Source organism: Gymnoscopelus microlampas, assembly GCF_963454915.1.
Source record: "Gymnoscopelus microlampas genome assembly, chromosome: 22".
Classification (NCBI taxonomy): domain Eukaryota; kingdom Metazoa; phylum Chordata; class Actinopteri; order Myctophiformes; family Myctophidae; genus Gymnoscopelus; species Gymnoscopelus microlampas.
Window position 1 is genome coordinate 13,419,853 of NC_139959.1, and position 15,160 is coordinate 13,435,012.

The window sequence follows — 15,160 nt, forward strand, 5'->3', positions numbered from 1 at the left end:
CTTCATTGTGCGTCGTAGACCAGACTGGGAGGAACAGTTAGCTTCGCAGATTGTTGATCCGGTCTGGGTCTAGAGGGGATACGGAAATATTGCTTGCATCTATGTGTCCGTGCAAATTATCGGATACTAGTAGGCGGGCTTTAGACTAGACCAGGTCGGAGTGGTTTATTTGGAACCAAGCTTTCTTAGCCATGGATCACACGACGCTCACACGACACTCGTGACGAGTGTCATGGCTGAACTTCAACCTGGTTTTTGCTTTTTTCCATTTACAACCCGTACATCTACACGAAGGTTCAAATTACAAATATAAAGTGCTTAATTTATGGCCACACATGTTACAATTCTACTCGGGCCCACATATGTACCCGTATTTCCCATATTGTTCAATGAAAAGCATTTCAATCCGATTGGTGGACATTTTCTTCGATTTCTTTCCATATGCTTTCAACTACCCTATCAGTTGGGAGATGTATTGCACTCTGAGACATTATAACTCTATGAAAACATGGCCACCAATTGGATTAAAATGCTTTTTATTGAACAACATGGAAGATATGGGTAATTATACCCACCCGAAGTGAATTGTGACATCCGTGGTCATATAATAAGCACTTTATATTTGAAATCGAAACGTTTATGTAGATGTACGGGCTGTAAAGAAAGTGCAAACAAACTGGTTGAAGTTTCATGTTTCAGGCCTAAAGCTTCCCGTAAGGTTAGCGTAGAGAACTGGACCCTACTACAAAGTACAGCTGGCCTTGACCTACATTAAATACTCAAAACACATGATGTAACATTACAACAAATAATAGTTATATAGCTATATTTAGTTTTACACCACATAGCAACACCAACATACATGCGTCCTTGGTTTATCTATTCTGGACAGATTTCCCAATTGTAAAAGGGGATGTGTATTGAAATAAATAAATGGATCTCAGGATCCACATGACTACTATATTTCATGTGTCTATTTTTGTTGATTATCGATCAATTGGTGTCACAGTAATAATAGCCTATTATTATTATTATTATTATTATTATTATTATTATCATCATAATCAAACCAAACGTAACAACAGCCAAACCGGTAGGCTATTCGTCTGGTAATACTACTATTCTTGTATGTAAAAACTAGTTTGCATGGAGAAACCCATGACCAATACTGCTGCCTGCAATCATTTTCTTATCCAGTTTAGATGTAGCCTAAAGTGTAGGAGCATTTATCAATTATTTTCTAATGATAGCTATTGGACACTGATGATGTCTGCGGGTAGCTGCATGAGGTATAGACAAAAAATTGGTTTATACACTGAACATTTAATGTTCAGTGGTCTATTTTGCAGAGCACCTCTTCCATGTCTCAGACATAATGTGTTACTGTCATGTTGTGTCAGTTTGTTTGCGTAATGTAAAGTGTCAGTTTGTAACATGTGTGGGTGTCACATAAAGTGTCAGTTTATAACATGCGTGGTGTGTGTCTGTCTCATGTAAAAGTGTCAGTTTGTAACATGTGTGTGTGTGTCTCATGTAAAGTGTCAGTTTGTAACATGTGTGTGTCTCATGTAAAGTGTCAGTTTGTAACATGTGTGACATGTGAAGTGTCAGTTTGTAACATGTGTGTGTGTGTGTGTGTGTGTGTGTGTGTGTGTGTGTGTGTGTGTGTGTGTGTCAGTTTGTAAAACATGTGTGTGTCATGTGAAGTGTTAGATTGTAACATGTGTGTGTGTGTGTGTGTGTGTGTGTGTGTGTGTGTGTGTGTGTGTGTGTCTCATGAGAAGTGTCAATTTGTAACATGTGTGTGTGTCTCATGTAATGTGTCAGTTTATAACATGTGTGTGTGTGTCTCATGTAAAGTGTCAGTTTGTTACATGTGTGTGTGTCATGTGAAGTGTCAGTTTGTAACATGACTCAGAGCGTCACAGGCGGAAGGTCATGGAGCAACAGAACGGAACGGAAGCGGGGAGTAAAATCCTATCCGCCATTGTGGAGTGTGTGGTCAGGGATAGCCTATATTCCAGTAAAAGGCATTAGTCAGTTTACAGAGTGACTGAAAAACACCGTAACTACATCGGAAACGCTCAGCGTCGTTCACGGCTTCAAAGTCCGCCATTAGTAAACCAGTCCGAGGCACATTGTCGCAACGTTTTTAAACGGGAGGAAAACGTCGCCTGTACGGACGGAGTGACTGGATAAACCCCGAGCCGAGCATAGATAGAAGAGCACCGGAGTGCAGAGCCAGGAGAAGCCGTGGACAGACACTCATAAACAGCCACACCACCACCAGTCTCTGTTGCGTTCCTGGAGGATGTCTACGACCACCGTCGACCAGGTTCGTCTCTTTTTATTTGATTTCTTTTGCTCGATGTATCGCCACGTATTATTAATCATGCGGTGACGAACGTAACTTTGTCAACACTCTTATCCGCTAGACCAGTGGTTCTCAACCTTTTCAGGCCGTGACCCCCCCAGCAATAATCATATTTGAACCGGGGACCCCCCCCATTTTGTTTGACACCGTTCCACAGATAAATATTGCGAAAATGGCAGATGTACAAGCTCACAACGCCTCGCGTTGCGAGGCGTTGTGAGCTTGTAAATCGGCTATTTTCACATGTTTTACCTCTTTCTTATATTATCTGACAAATTGGCCAATGTTTTATACTATAGTTTGTTGATTACTTTTGATGCAGTAATGGACTTTTTTTAAAAGGTTTTAAAAGGTCTTAAAAGTCCTTAAATTGTCACTTCACTATCATCTGCCCCCCCCCCCCCCCCCCCCAATAAAAAAAATCATGTGGGGACCCCCCTGGGGGTCCCGACCCACAGGTTGAGAACCACTGATCTATCACATTAGCATAGTTGTTCGAGGAAGACGGTACCAGATCACACAGGTCTTTGATATGTGATAGCTATTAGCTGCCGTAATGTAGGCCGACCCTTGCCTTGAAGCACCGGCTGCAACACGCCGAGCAGCTCCAGCTGTAGCCGGTTGCTGTGCTGTGTGCTACACCGGCCAATGCGGTACGTTTACTGGATGTCACACCGTTTGACATCCGGTCAATAATGCAAAGCAACCGTCCTGCTGTACATGTAAAGACACGAGCTGATAGCGTCGCATCGGGTTACCGTTATAGCCCTGCTCTTATTAATAACATCACCCTGACTAATAATGTAGAACGGTGGTTTTCAACCCTTTTCATAATCAAGGTCCATTATTTATTCGGCATTTGAGCCACGGACCACCATTTGATGAGATGTAGCCTCTCAGACAGACCCCAAGATTTAGAATATTTTGTTATCGCTGGTTACGATTTTGTCCACAATTCCATGCTGTATTTATGTTGGTACCAATGGGAGAGATAACAGGCAAACGTTGATCACAATAACAATTCTTCTACATTCTCTAATTGTGTAGACTTCTTGCACATTAAGTAATGCAGATGTTTAACAATAATCTAACTCTTGAGAGGGTCCATTTGGTTTCATTTTACACTCTCAAGAGTTAAAGATCTATAAGGGTCCATTTGGTTACCAACTCTCCATCATTTAGCTGGGGACCACCTGGAACCCCCACAAGGACCACTGGTGGTCCCTGGACCACTGGTTGAGAACCACTGATATAGAACATCTCTTCCTGTGTAGCTGCCTTTATGTCTTTGTTGATGCAATACCTTGCAACAATTTAATCTTATCATGTGCTTTGTGCTGTCCATGATTTCAGAGACCCAAAGGACAAGGAAATAAAGGTAATGTTTTTCTTTATTTTTTTATTTCAAATTGAAATTATTCGTTACAGATCGAATTGAACAAATGAGCAGGACAGTGGTGTTTTTTTTATGATAAAAAAACACAAATTAATCAACTTAACATTTTTTGTCATACTTAAAATAGCCTACTTTATATTGTTTGGACAACTTGACAACAATGCCAACTGCTACTCTGCCAGTGGTTAGTATTGACTGTCTATTATCCTGCACTTGTTTTCATTGTAACCTCACATTAATTGTCTTTGTCATTCATATTGGAGAAGAAGGTACAGGATTGCCAGGATTTAGATCAGTGGTGGTCTGGTCTGGTGTCTGTGTATGTTTTTATTTTATGGTCCCTTTCTCCATTTTCAGTACAAAACGGATCAATGCATCAAAAGGACGGTGTGAACGATGATGATTTTGAGCCTTACCTAAGCAGCCAGACAAATCAGGTAATGTCCCACCATATAGAGTGAAAGGCTTGTGGCTTTTGCTCTGCCCGTAGTGTAGCCTAATGTTTTTTGTGGAGTATCATATTCGTTGTATGTTCTCTTCGTGGGTGGCTGACAAACATAGAACTATAATCACAGAATAGCTGTGTGCTAGAGTGCTACTACAAGCCAAGAAAAATATGGCTACATTCCATTCCAATTAGCCAAAGGTGACAGTTTTATTTGTATTTATTTTTTATTATTCTGGACTCACTCACACTAAGACCTAGCTTCACTATCATAGATAGAAAATAAGTCGCTTGAGATTCTCCATTAACTGGTTGCACCGCCTCCTTCCCATATACAGAGTAACAGCTACCCACAAATGTCTGATCCCTACATGCCCAGCTACTATGCTCCATCCATCGGTTTCCCATACTCTTTGGGAGAGGCTGCATGGTCCACAGCAGGAGACCCTCCTATGCCATACCTGACCACCTATGGACAGATGAGCAATGGCGAGCCCCACTTCATCCCAGACGGTGTGTTCAGTCAGCCGGGCGCCCTGGGGAACACCCCTCCCTTCCTCAGTCAGCACGGCTTCAATTTCTTCCCTGGCAATGCAGACTTTTCCACCTGGGGCACCAGTGTTTCTCAGGGCCAATCCACACAGAGCTCGGTCTACACTAACAGCTACGGCTATGCCGCCAGCTCGTTGAGCCGGGCCATTGCTGATGGACAGGCGGGCTTTGGAAGCGACACCCAGCTCAGCAAGGTCCCCGTGCTGAATAGCATTGAGCAGGGTATGACGGGGTTAAAACTGGGTACGGACATGGTGGCATCTGTCACAAAGACTGTTGGCTCCCCTCTGGGTGGCACAGCGGGCATGAGCAGCATGGCAGCAAATAACATCCCACCGTCTGTCGGCTCATCCGCACCTAAACCTGCCTCCTGGGCAGCCATCGCCAGGAAGCCAGCCAAGCCCCAGCCCAAGGTCAAACCCAAAGCCAATATAGGGATGGGGGGAGGCAACACCATCCCCCCGCCCCCTATAAAGCACAATATGAACATAGGTACTTGGGACGATAAAGGCTCTCTCAATAAGCCCCCACTAGCTCAGGCCATGATGCCCCCGCAACCCATGGTGCAGCAGCCTCTTCTGGCACAGCCTCAACCCCTTCTGCAGAACCCTCTGCCCCCACAGCCACAACACCAACACCAACACCAGGCCCAACACCAACACCAACACCAACATCAACAACATCATCAACAACATCATCAACAACATCATCAACAACAACACCAACATCAACATCAACACCAGCCGTTCCAGCTTCAGTCTCTCCAGTCCCCCCAACACCCCCAGCCTCTGCCCCCTGGTCCCCCTCACCCCCACCATCACCACCATCACCCCCACCTTTCCTCTCAGCCTGGTCCTCCCCAGTCCCTTCACCAGCAGCAGCCTGGCCCTCCCCCTAATCGCTGGGTGGCCCCTAGGAACCGGGGCACTGCTTTTAACCAGGGCGGCGGGATGGAGGGCTTCGGCCTGGGTGGGGGGATCCCGATGAGCGCCTCCCCTTGTTCCGGGGAGGTGCATCCCGTGCTGGAGAAACTCAGAGCCCTCAACAACTACAACCCCAAAGACTTTGACTGGAGCTTGAAAAACGGCCGCGTTTTCATAATCAAGAGCTACTCAGAGGATGACATCCACCGCTCAATCAAGTACTCCATATGGTGCAGCACGGAACACGGCAACAAGCGCCTGGACGGGGCGTACCGCTCGCTGGGCACCAAGGGGCCACTCTACCTGTTGTTCAGCGTCAACGGCAGTGGGCACTTCTGCGGTGTGGCCGAGATGCGGTCGCCAGTGGACTATAACGCCTACACGGGCGTCTGGTCTCAGGACAAGTGGAAGGGCAAGTTCGAGGTGAAGTGGATCTTCGTCAAAGACGTGCCCAACAACCAGCTGCGGCACGTCCGTCTGGAAAACAATGACAACAAGCCAGTGACCAACTCCAGGGACACTCAGGAAGTGCCTCTGGAGAAGGCCAAGCAAGTGCTTAAAATTATCGCCACTTTCAAGCATACCACCTCAATCTTTGATGATTTTGCACATTATGAGAAGCGCCAAGAAGAGGAAGAGGCTCTAAGAAGGGTGAGATAAACACACACACACACACACACACACACACACACACACACACACTGAAGTGCCCTATCTACCATGAATAGTTTGTTTGTATGTGTGCAATGCATGAGACTGAAAGCCATACAAAGTGAAATGCAGACTGCTGATTTAACTCTGAAAGTGTAAAAATGTAGTCAGTAAGATAAGGTGTGTGTGTGCAGAGCTAATCTCGCAAACCCCTGGACCGATCAGTGCCAAACTTTGTATGCACACTGCCATTAGGACACCCAAATATGTTTATACTTACTACCTTGACATATTTAACTCTAATTTTATAATGGAAGTCAATGTCTCTGCGTGCGATTGCGCTGAAACGTTGCCCAAATTTGTAGTCATATGTCATAGATAAGACATATCTAGATGCAGATGTCACAGGCTGGTCACTTGAAGACAGAGATCCACATTAGAGCCACACCGTATAACATACACATTTACTAGTGTTACCACTTTAAGAGTTAAATCATCACTCCAGATTTAATGTGTACCAACTCATCACTGAGTCAGTGCTGTAGAATGTGGCCACCTCATCTCTGTAATCAACTGATCCTGTTCCACCTGCCCTGAAACAAAAGTAGATACACCCTGGAGTTACATGAACAGTCTGGCGTAACTGGGACTTTCCAAGAAGTCTTGTCAGCAGATTTGCCCTACAACCAATGCCCAGCAGCAAGTTCAGGAAAGCATCTCATCAGCCATCTTGTGCTGTCGTTCAGGGAGCGATGATTTTGCCCAATTGGCATTTTTAGATGCATGCACGCGGGTGTTTCCTGAAATAGCCCACATTCCTGGCATTCCTTCACTCAGACAAAGGCAGAAGTAGGCTCTGATCTCCCTTTGAAGGCTAGGCCCCTCCGCTCTCCGCAGACTCCTCGTGCTTTATTAGCCTTAACAACGTAAGTCCACAGCCCTGCAAACTAGCTGCAGTGTGCCTTTCCCCTGGGTGTTCTAATGGGTTAATTTTGAAAACCTCACTTGGAAACATATGTGTGATTTAAAATGCATGATTCCATTTCCTGTGCTAATGAGAGTTCTCAGAAGTAAACATACTGTAGTGCATTGTCAGAGGGGAAACTGGATTATGTTGCAGTGGTAATGTTGATTGTACAATGGTGCCAGAAATGTTACGCAATTAATAATTAAACAACTTAATTGCACCTTCATATTGTGAGATAAGATGCTAGGAAAGGGGTGTATAATCTGTTATCACAGCTAATGCTCTGCTGCATCCAATTCTGGATACACCAGTATGCTAATCTGTTTGCATTAAGATCCCTAACACACACACACACACACACACACACACACACACACACACACACACACACACACACACACACACCCCTCTCCCTCCTTCTTGGCCCCTCTCCCAACGGTGGTGCTCCATTGATGCTGTATTGACTCCTCAGTCCTGACCTTGTTAATATGCACCGGGGTTGCTTTCTCATAAATATTTCAAGTCTGTGTTTTCAGGCTTCTGAAAACAACCTGTCAGTTCGAAGCCTGTTTCATCCCGCGCTGTGCAGACGGTGCGCCGTGCTGCTTTTGTAGCCCTGACCTCCTACATGACAGAATCGTCTCAAAAGAGGCCTCGCCCTCCTGCCCGCCTGACAAGGTTAATTGTTCTCCATTGTTGTGCCTGTCCTTCTCGGGAGTCTGGGAGGTGTCAAACCAGCTCGACACAACAGCACTGTAGCACCTTTACTAACGTCTGTGTATGACCAAGTCAACTCTGACACCAAATATTTGTTTTTGGGGTTTTATTAGCGTAGTTATACATTTTCTTTTGATAAATACAATTGCTCCACTGTGGGGCTGTAACTATCGATTATTCTATCGTTTAGATTAATCGAATAAGGGAGAAGCGCAGTTACTTTGATATTTATTTATTTATTTTTATATATCAACAAATCTATATGAAAAAAGTGTAATAGATTTGTGAGCTTGTAGATCGGCTATTTTGAAATAATTGTATTCGTATTTTTCACACTATTTAAAAAAAACGTTTATCGATTGTTTTTCATAATAGATTAAATCGATTTGTTGCACCCCATTGCACCCCATTTCCACTGGTGTTCCTGGGTAGATGACGGAAGATAATGGCTTGTTAATGTGAATGCCGAGCCGACGAGTTTCGAAAATGATAGCTGCCCCTACATGTAATTGAAGTAATTGAATTTTATCGACTGATGCAGTTTTGGGGAACGAAGTCTGATGACAAGGCGTGGGATCAGTTCACACTTATTTAAATCAGGTCATTTTGGCATTGAAAAAAAGAATAATACTTTATGTCCATTAAAATAATGAGAGCTAGTGCTATATGTGAATTGCGGTCTCTCTCGGTTTACATTTTGTGTTAAGTGATTTTTTTTAAAGTGAATTCCTCTTAACCCTGCTGAGGGATGAAAAAGCACTCTATGCACTCTGAGACTGTATGGACGGCTTTGTCCACCATAACCCCCCCCCCCCCCTGAGCCCCTGCCACAGTCTGAACAGGCCTGCTGGGGATAGAGTTACACTGGGGGCCTGGGTCTCACTGGGCCTCCCCCAAACCAATGACATGGACACCAGACATTTCTCAAAGGGAAAGGCTGTTCCACCTGGGGAATGGAGCAAAGAGTCAGTGACGTCAGTCCATTATGGCTGTTAATGCCCAAGATGAATTTCAAATTTCCTATTGTTTATCTTTTTTTTCGTCTGGTACTGTATATGCAACAGTGTATCGACTAGGATTTTGTCTTATTTTGATGTGATCTTGACCATTCCCTTGAGAATACAAGGTGTGTTCTGGAGTTTTTTTTTTAGGATACACTGTACAGACCAGCTGGTGTTTATCCAAGGCCAAGTGAAACGCCTGACAGTAGTGCACTGCAGTGCAGTCTCTTGTCCCTAGTGTACACATAGATGATTGATGCTAGTGCATAGCTTACCTGTATGTGTCTCAGATATAGATTAATTTACATTCCATTTTATTGTCACATCATGGGTTACAGGTGTAAAAAAGTGTGTGTGTAAGTCTTACAAGCTCCCATCATTTGAAATGAAAGAAGAAAGAAGGGGTTAAGAATGGAGAAAGAAAGAAACAATATGTCAAATATCCTATCCGTCAGTATATACATTTGGGTATTATGGTAAAAGCAAATATGTCTTTCATACATATGCTCTGTGTCTCTTGCTTTTTGATTATGGAATGTGGCAAACACCACTTTAATAGCACTTTATTATCATCGCTACACGATCAGTTGGTGCTAAAGGCTTACACAAATTAGTGTTTTCAGATAGCATGCTGCTGTGCTCAGTTTTTGTTTTGTTGAGGGAAAGGGCAGGTTCTTGAAAATGAAATTGTCAGCAGATAGTAATATGTTTTAATATTAATTAGTTTAAATGACAGAATGATTGGATTATATTACTCTTATTGGTCAAAGCTGAACCACTGACATGTCTGGAGGGTTCTAGTCATAGTGCTGCTACTGTAAATGTCTTGAGAAAGCGTTCTACATTCCACTAATAAGGGTCCTTCTACAGAGACGAGTTTAAATAGGCTTAAAGGCCCAGCCTGTAATTGCAACCTGCAATAACTACTGTATATGTATCGTGATTATAGGCTACGGTTTTGGATTGAACACATTTTTTATTCTGAAATGTATTGTCTGGACTTTTGCTTTAAACACGGTGTAGGCAACTGTCACAACATATAAGTGTGATTGATACCATTGGCTAAGCTTTAGGCTTGGGCGGTAACACATTTTTCACGTCATGTTCATATCTTTTTGACATTTCACTGGGGTATACGGTATATATGACGATATTTGTGTAAAAAAAGGAAAAGCTGTGCTGCAGCTGGTGATAGAATTATTGTAGCATGTACAGTATGACATTGTCAAGCTAGCCTACGGTGATGTGTGTCTAATATGCAATTTGCCTACTTAGACATTTTAAATACTTATATAGCCCATAGAATAATTAATGGATAGGAAATAGATTCAGCATACGTTGCTGTAGTACCCTATAATGACACTTGTTGCCAGGGTGGATGCTATTACCGACACATCCGTGGACTGAAGGGAGATGATGTACCGGCAGTTGAAATAAAATCATGTAGCTAAATGATGTATTGGATCGCACAGACTTAAGTACAGCATCGATGTAGTCGTTTAATCACTTGAACCCTAGTTGACCAGATTCCCAAGGCCCCCTCCTGTTGTCGCTGAATCCAAAATAGCCAATCTATCTTGAAAACCTGCACTGGCCTGTACTGTACCTGCAGTACTTAAAACCGCATCCGGCCTGTTATCCCACAGCAGTCCGTACCCATTTTCCCCCATTGCATAAAAACTTGTCGGTCACCCGTCGAATACCCGCGGGTATCCATTGAGGCAGTCTGTCGTGCACAACCTCCTTGCTGAGTAGATACAGTGACACCGTTATTGTCAGACAGTTTTCAAAAGTCACTACCAAAGTGGCCATATTGGGGTGGTTGGTGGGGGCATGTCCTTCTGGGGGGCCCCAAACCCTCTGACAGTTTGTCACTTCATATTCTATCAGGGGACACAGACTTCACGGCAATGTCCCCACTCCTCCAGAGTATATTACCAAATTTAGTCGAGCACCTTGGGCCCTGTGGGTGACTGTTGCTTTGACAACTGAGGTAAAATGACAAAAAAAAGGCACAAAATATTCCAGTGTGGATTTTTACCCCTTTAAGCTCAAGGAGTTGCTTTTGTTTAACATTTTGTCTCATGGAGGCCATGAGATAAGTTGAGAACAGAAAAGCATCAAAGGGCTCATCCTTTTTTAAACTGTTGTATATTTATATTTGTTTCCTCTCCATCTATCATATATTTTAATGCTGCCTGCTGATTATGTTTGCTATTTGTTTTTGTTTTCTCTTGTCAGGAGCGGAATAGAAATAAACAGTAACCTTCAAGCAAGCCCTCTGCTAGAACGGCAACACTAAAATGATGTAGGACTTTAAACGATTTGCCTAACCACAATGAAGAATGGCCAACACAATCTCTCTGCTGAAGATGTATCTGATCACTTGAACCTGATGATAGACGGACTCATCTGTATCAGTTCACTGGTGTATTAAAAATCCTGTGTTTCTGTCTCACAAGAAAAAAGATGGAACGTAACCCACTTTAAAAACTGTCTTTAAAGCACTTTGAGTCCTTCTAAACAGCCTCTACCAATACCCTTAACTCTCTAACTCTATTTTCTTCTTCTTTGATTATATTTGTGATCAACTAACTGACTAACCAGTGTAGTCAGATAAGTTTACTGGGCTTATTAAAAAAAAGAAAAACAAATCTGTTTTTTTTAAATGCTCAAAATTTTGGGATTAAAGAAATCTGGTGAAATCAATCGCCTCATAAAGAGATTTTAAAAAATGTGTATAAAATGAAATAAAGATTATACTTAAATCTGTATTCACTTGTCTGATAGTTCTCAGACGGAGGCTATGATTGATTTTCGTGGGATGACAGGGAAGGGGCTGCAATCATGGCAGTCATGCAGTGTTTTCTTCCTCTCTGCCTACGTTTCCTTTCAGCATCCCGTTTTCCGTGTACCAAAAGATGACGATTATGCAGCGGCTGAGCTGTGGCAAGTCCCAGCTAAATGCACGTTTGTTTTCATTTTTTCTTATTCTTTTTCTTCCGCTGGCTCACTCATTCTCTTTCTCTCTCTCTCTGTTATGTGATCCTGTCATTCTGAAGTGCATTTGTCTGAGGGGGAACCTGCTGCTGTGACAGAAGTAGCAGTGGCCTCCTTGGGCCCTGTGGGTGACTGTTGCTTTGACGTTGATGTATTGTACTGTACCTCAGGCTCAGCCAGGCTGTCTGTCCTACACAACTCTGTAGCACTTTTGGGATAACCCTCCCAACAACCACCCACCCACCCTCCCTCACCCCCATCCTGCTTGGTTTGACTGGGACCCCCCCCCCCCCCCCCCCCCCCCCCCCCCCCTTCCCTCAATTGAAAGGATGTGACAGTTTTCTCCTCTAGGTGACTGACTAGCTAAATAAACATTACCCATGTTTAGCGGAAACCGTGTTGGTGTCTTGTTTTACTGACTACGACCTACTCGGGAACGATGCAAGTCGGGAGCAGCATTTACAGCTAAATCTTGAGTGTTAACTTCACTGAGTATAAAAATGTACTTGTATGGGTCCAGGATCTGTCCACCCAAGCTGACCGTTATTATGAATGTATGTAAACTTCAGCACAGCAACTTATTAATATAGCCTTAATTTGTTCGTATAGTGCTGTTGCAAAATGTATTTGAAAACCTAAAGTATGACGAGTGAAACATGTTGAAATACTGTAGGCAGACTCATAGGAAATCATGGTGTGAACGCCCACCCAGCACCATGACACTACCACGCTCCCACTTAAAGAAAAAGGCTCTATCTCCTAGACATCTGTAAGTAATATAGTGTAATTGACAGACCATGGCATTTCCTGTTTGCTCTGTACAAAGGACTGTTCCATACACCATCTTGCCTGAATATGCATTGAGAGTGCGAGAGAATCCGTCCTTTTACAAATGTACGACTTTGGTCACAAACTAATGAACAGTCGTAATGATATCAGAAAGTCATTATTTACAATGTCACAAAATGACATAGTCATCATTGTGCACTATAGAGTTTCCACCTGCATTCACTGACAGCTGGCTAATATTAACATTTTTAAACATGACTGAGGAGGATGCTGTTTTTGGTGATCGATAACCCAGTATCACTATCCATACTGTAGCCATTGGTGCTGTACTGTATGTGCCTGACTTCCTGGCTCACTGTGAATTTGACTGACCTACAACTCTTTACACCAGGGGTCTCCAACATGGGGTACGTGACCCCTAGGGGGTCCTCAGAGCTACTACAGGGGGGCCACCAAATCTGTGCTAGGATATAAAGTACTGTTTATTAACCACTTGAACCATAGCATCCCTATTCTGAGGAGAACTTTTGCCAAAAATAGGAGCTTGTGTTTTCGGCTAGGTTTGGTATAGCGGGGAAAAAACAAAGTGCAGAGTACAGAGTACATAGTGAAAGGTCAAGTTTACTCTAAGTATTGATGGTTTAAGTGGTTAAATGTCTGAAAATACACATTAACATGAATCCAACATACACGGATGATAGTGCTGTCAAACAAGTCTATGAAACTATCTTTGAAATCTATGAAAAAGTGCAATCTGCAACACACTTTTATACAATATGTAGTAGGGGTCCCTGTTTCATCTCTCTCTCTGCTAGGGGGTCCTTGGGCTGAAAACCCCCCTGCATTTTACACATTTTATTTAGTGCTGTACCAAAAAGCTTATTTCAGTTTATGTCCACGAGAGGGCGTCATAGCACCATGTGGCTGCAGCGAGGCTCTCTTATCTCCACAAGTTCACATGTCCTCGTTGTCGTTGGAGCAGTTAATACCAGCTAAGCTTCGCAGTGAGAGGTAGAGGAGGATAAATCCCACTTCACGTTTGTCAAGGATGAATAAAGAACGGTAATTATAACGGCGGAAGCTTTGCATTGCAACTTCGCTCTCTCTGTGTTCATTTGTACAGCCATCAGGTTTTCTCAAAGAGAAACGCCACACTCCTGCCTCCATTTGTCTGTGGGAACACAACGACTAAACGAAACAGGGAACTCTATTTATACCCTTCACAATGTCATCACAATTACTAGTTTGTATGCAACGGTGTTGAAATGCACAAAGGATGAACTATGAACGCAGTTTAAATTAGAGGCCTCTGGTTTGTTGAGCTGCTGATTCCTATCTTGTTCAATGAAAGGATGATGCTTTATACTGAATCTAACCCTGTAATGACACACTCTCTACTGCTACTTGGTTTAGCCTATTCCTTAATTATAGCAGGCAATTATGTTACACACAGGACACAAGCCCTTGGGGCTTTTTGTTATCCTTTTAGCATCATTGTATAATCGTACCACTGCAGTAGGCTACTATTTGCAAACTGTTAATAAAGTACTCAATAAATCAATCAAATAAATACGTAATAATGTGTTAAAATCACACCGCAATTTTAATTGTTACTGTTACTGTAAGGCCAGTCATTTTCCGCTCATTTCATTTGTGTGATCATTTTGCTGTACACATAGGGCCTATATTATCATAATCAGAATCACTGTGGTTACATAGAGGAATATAATAATATGTGTATGAAAAGTGTATTACATCATTACAGTCATCATCAGACATCAGTGATATACTACATTGAAGGCCAAATCACCTGTTTGGTCTCAATATAGCCCATATAGCCCATTCTTGATGAAGTGAATACATAGGACCACAGTGGAAACAAGCCCTCAAAGCTTTTTGTGTTATCCCTTTAGCATTATTATATAACTGTGCATCTGTTCTTTTTTTGCAAACTGTTCGTAAAGTATATTCAATCAAGTTGTTCCAGGGTCATGCCAAGCTATCTTTTCAAAACCATCAATATCTGGAGAGGAATCCATCTGAGTGGAGATGAAAGATGAGGAGCGGCCTGAACTTGGAAAGCTGGACTGTCTTTGAAGTTTCAGTCACACTGAAGGCTCGTCAAGACATGGCTCAAGGCAAGGTTAGGTCAAGTGTCCTCCCTGTTTTGAGGGTTTTACTTTTCACACTCTCGGCGTGTCACTACATAAGAAGCCTGATGCTTCTTCGCAGGACGCAGTATAAACAGTGGTGGAAAAAGTACTCAAATGTTTTACTTAAGTAAAAGTATCAATACTGCAATGTAGAAATACTCTGTTACAAGTAAAAGTCCGGAATTCAAAATT

General features: G+C 42.9%; 1 protein-coding gene across 2 annotated transcripts; it reads left to right on the plus strand.

Annotated features, from left to right (window-relative positions):
- Positions 1-1,953: 1,953 nt before the first annotated feature.
- On the plus strand, positions 1,954-11,794 carry ythdf3 (YTH N6-methyladenosine RNA binding protein F3). Of its 2 annotated transcripts, XM_084049129.1 has the most exons (6): positions 1,954-2,335; positions 3,728-3,752; positions 3,898-3,954; positions 4,128-4,207; positions 4,554-6,341; positions 11,268-11,794. In XM_084049129.1, exons 1-6 carry the CDS (start codon positions 2,312-2,314, stop codon positions 11,289-11,291), a joined length of 1,998 nt encoding a protein of 665 aa, XP_083905255.1. In that variant the 5' UTR covers positions 1,954-2,311; the 3' UTR covers positions 11,292-11,794. The 2 variants fall into 2 exon arrangements, with proteins under 2 accessions (XP_083905255.1, XP_083905256.1); XM_084049130.1 differs by lacking the exon at positions 3,898-3,954.
- The last annotated feature ends 3,366 nt before the right edge of the window (positions 11,795-15,160 follow it).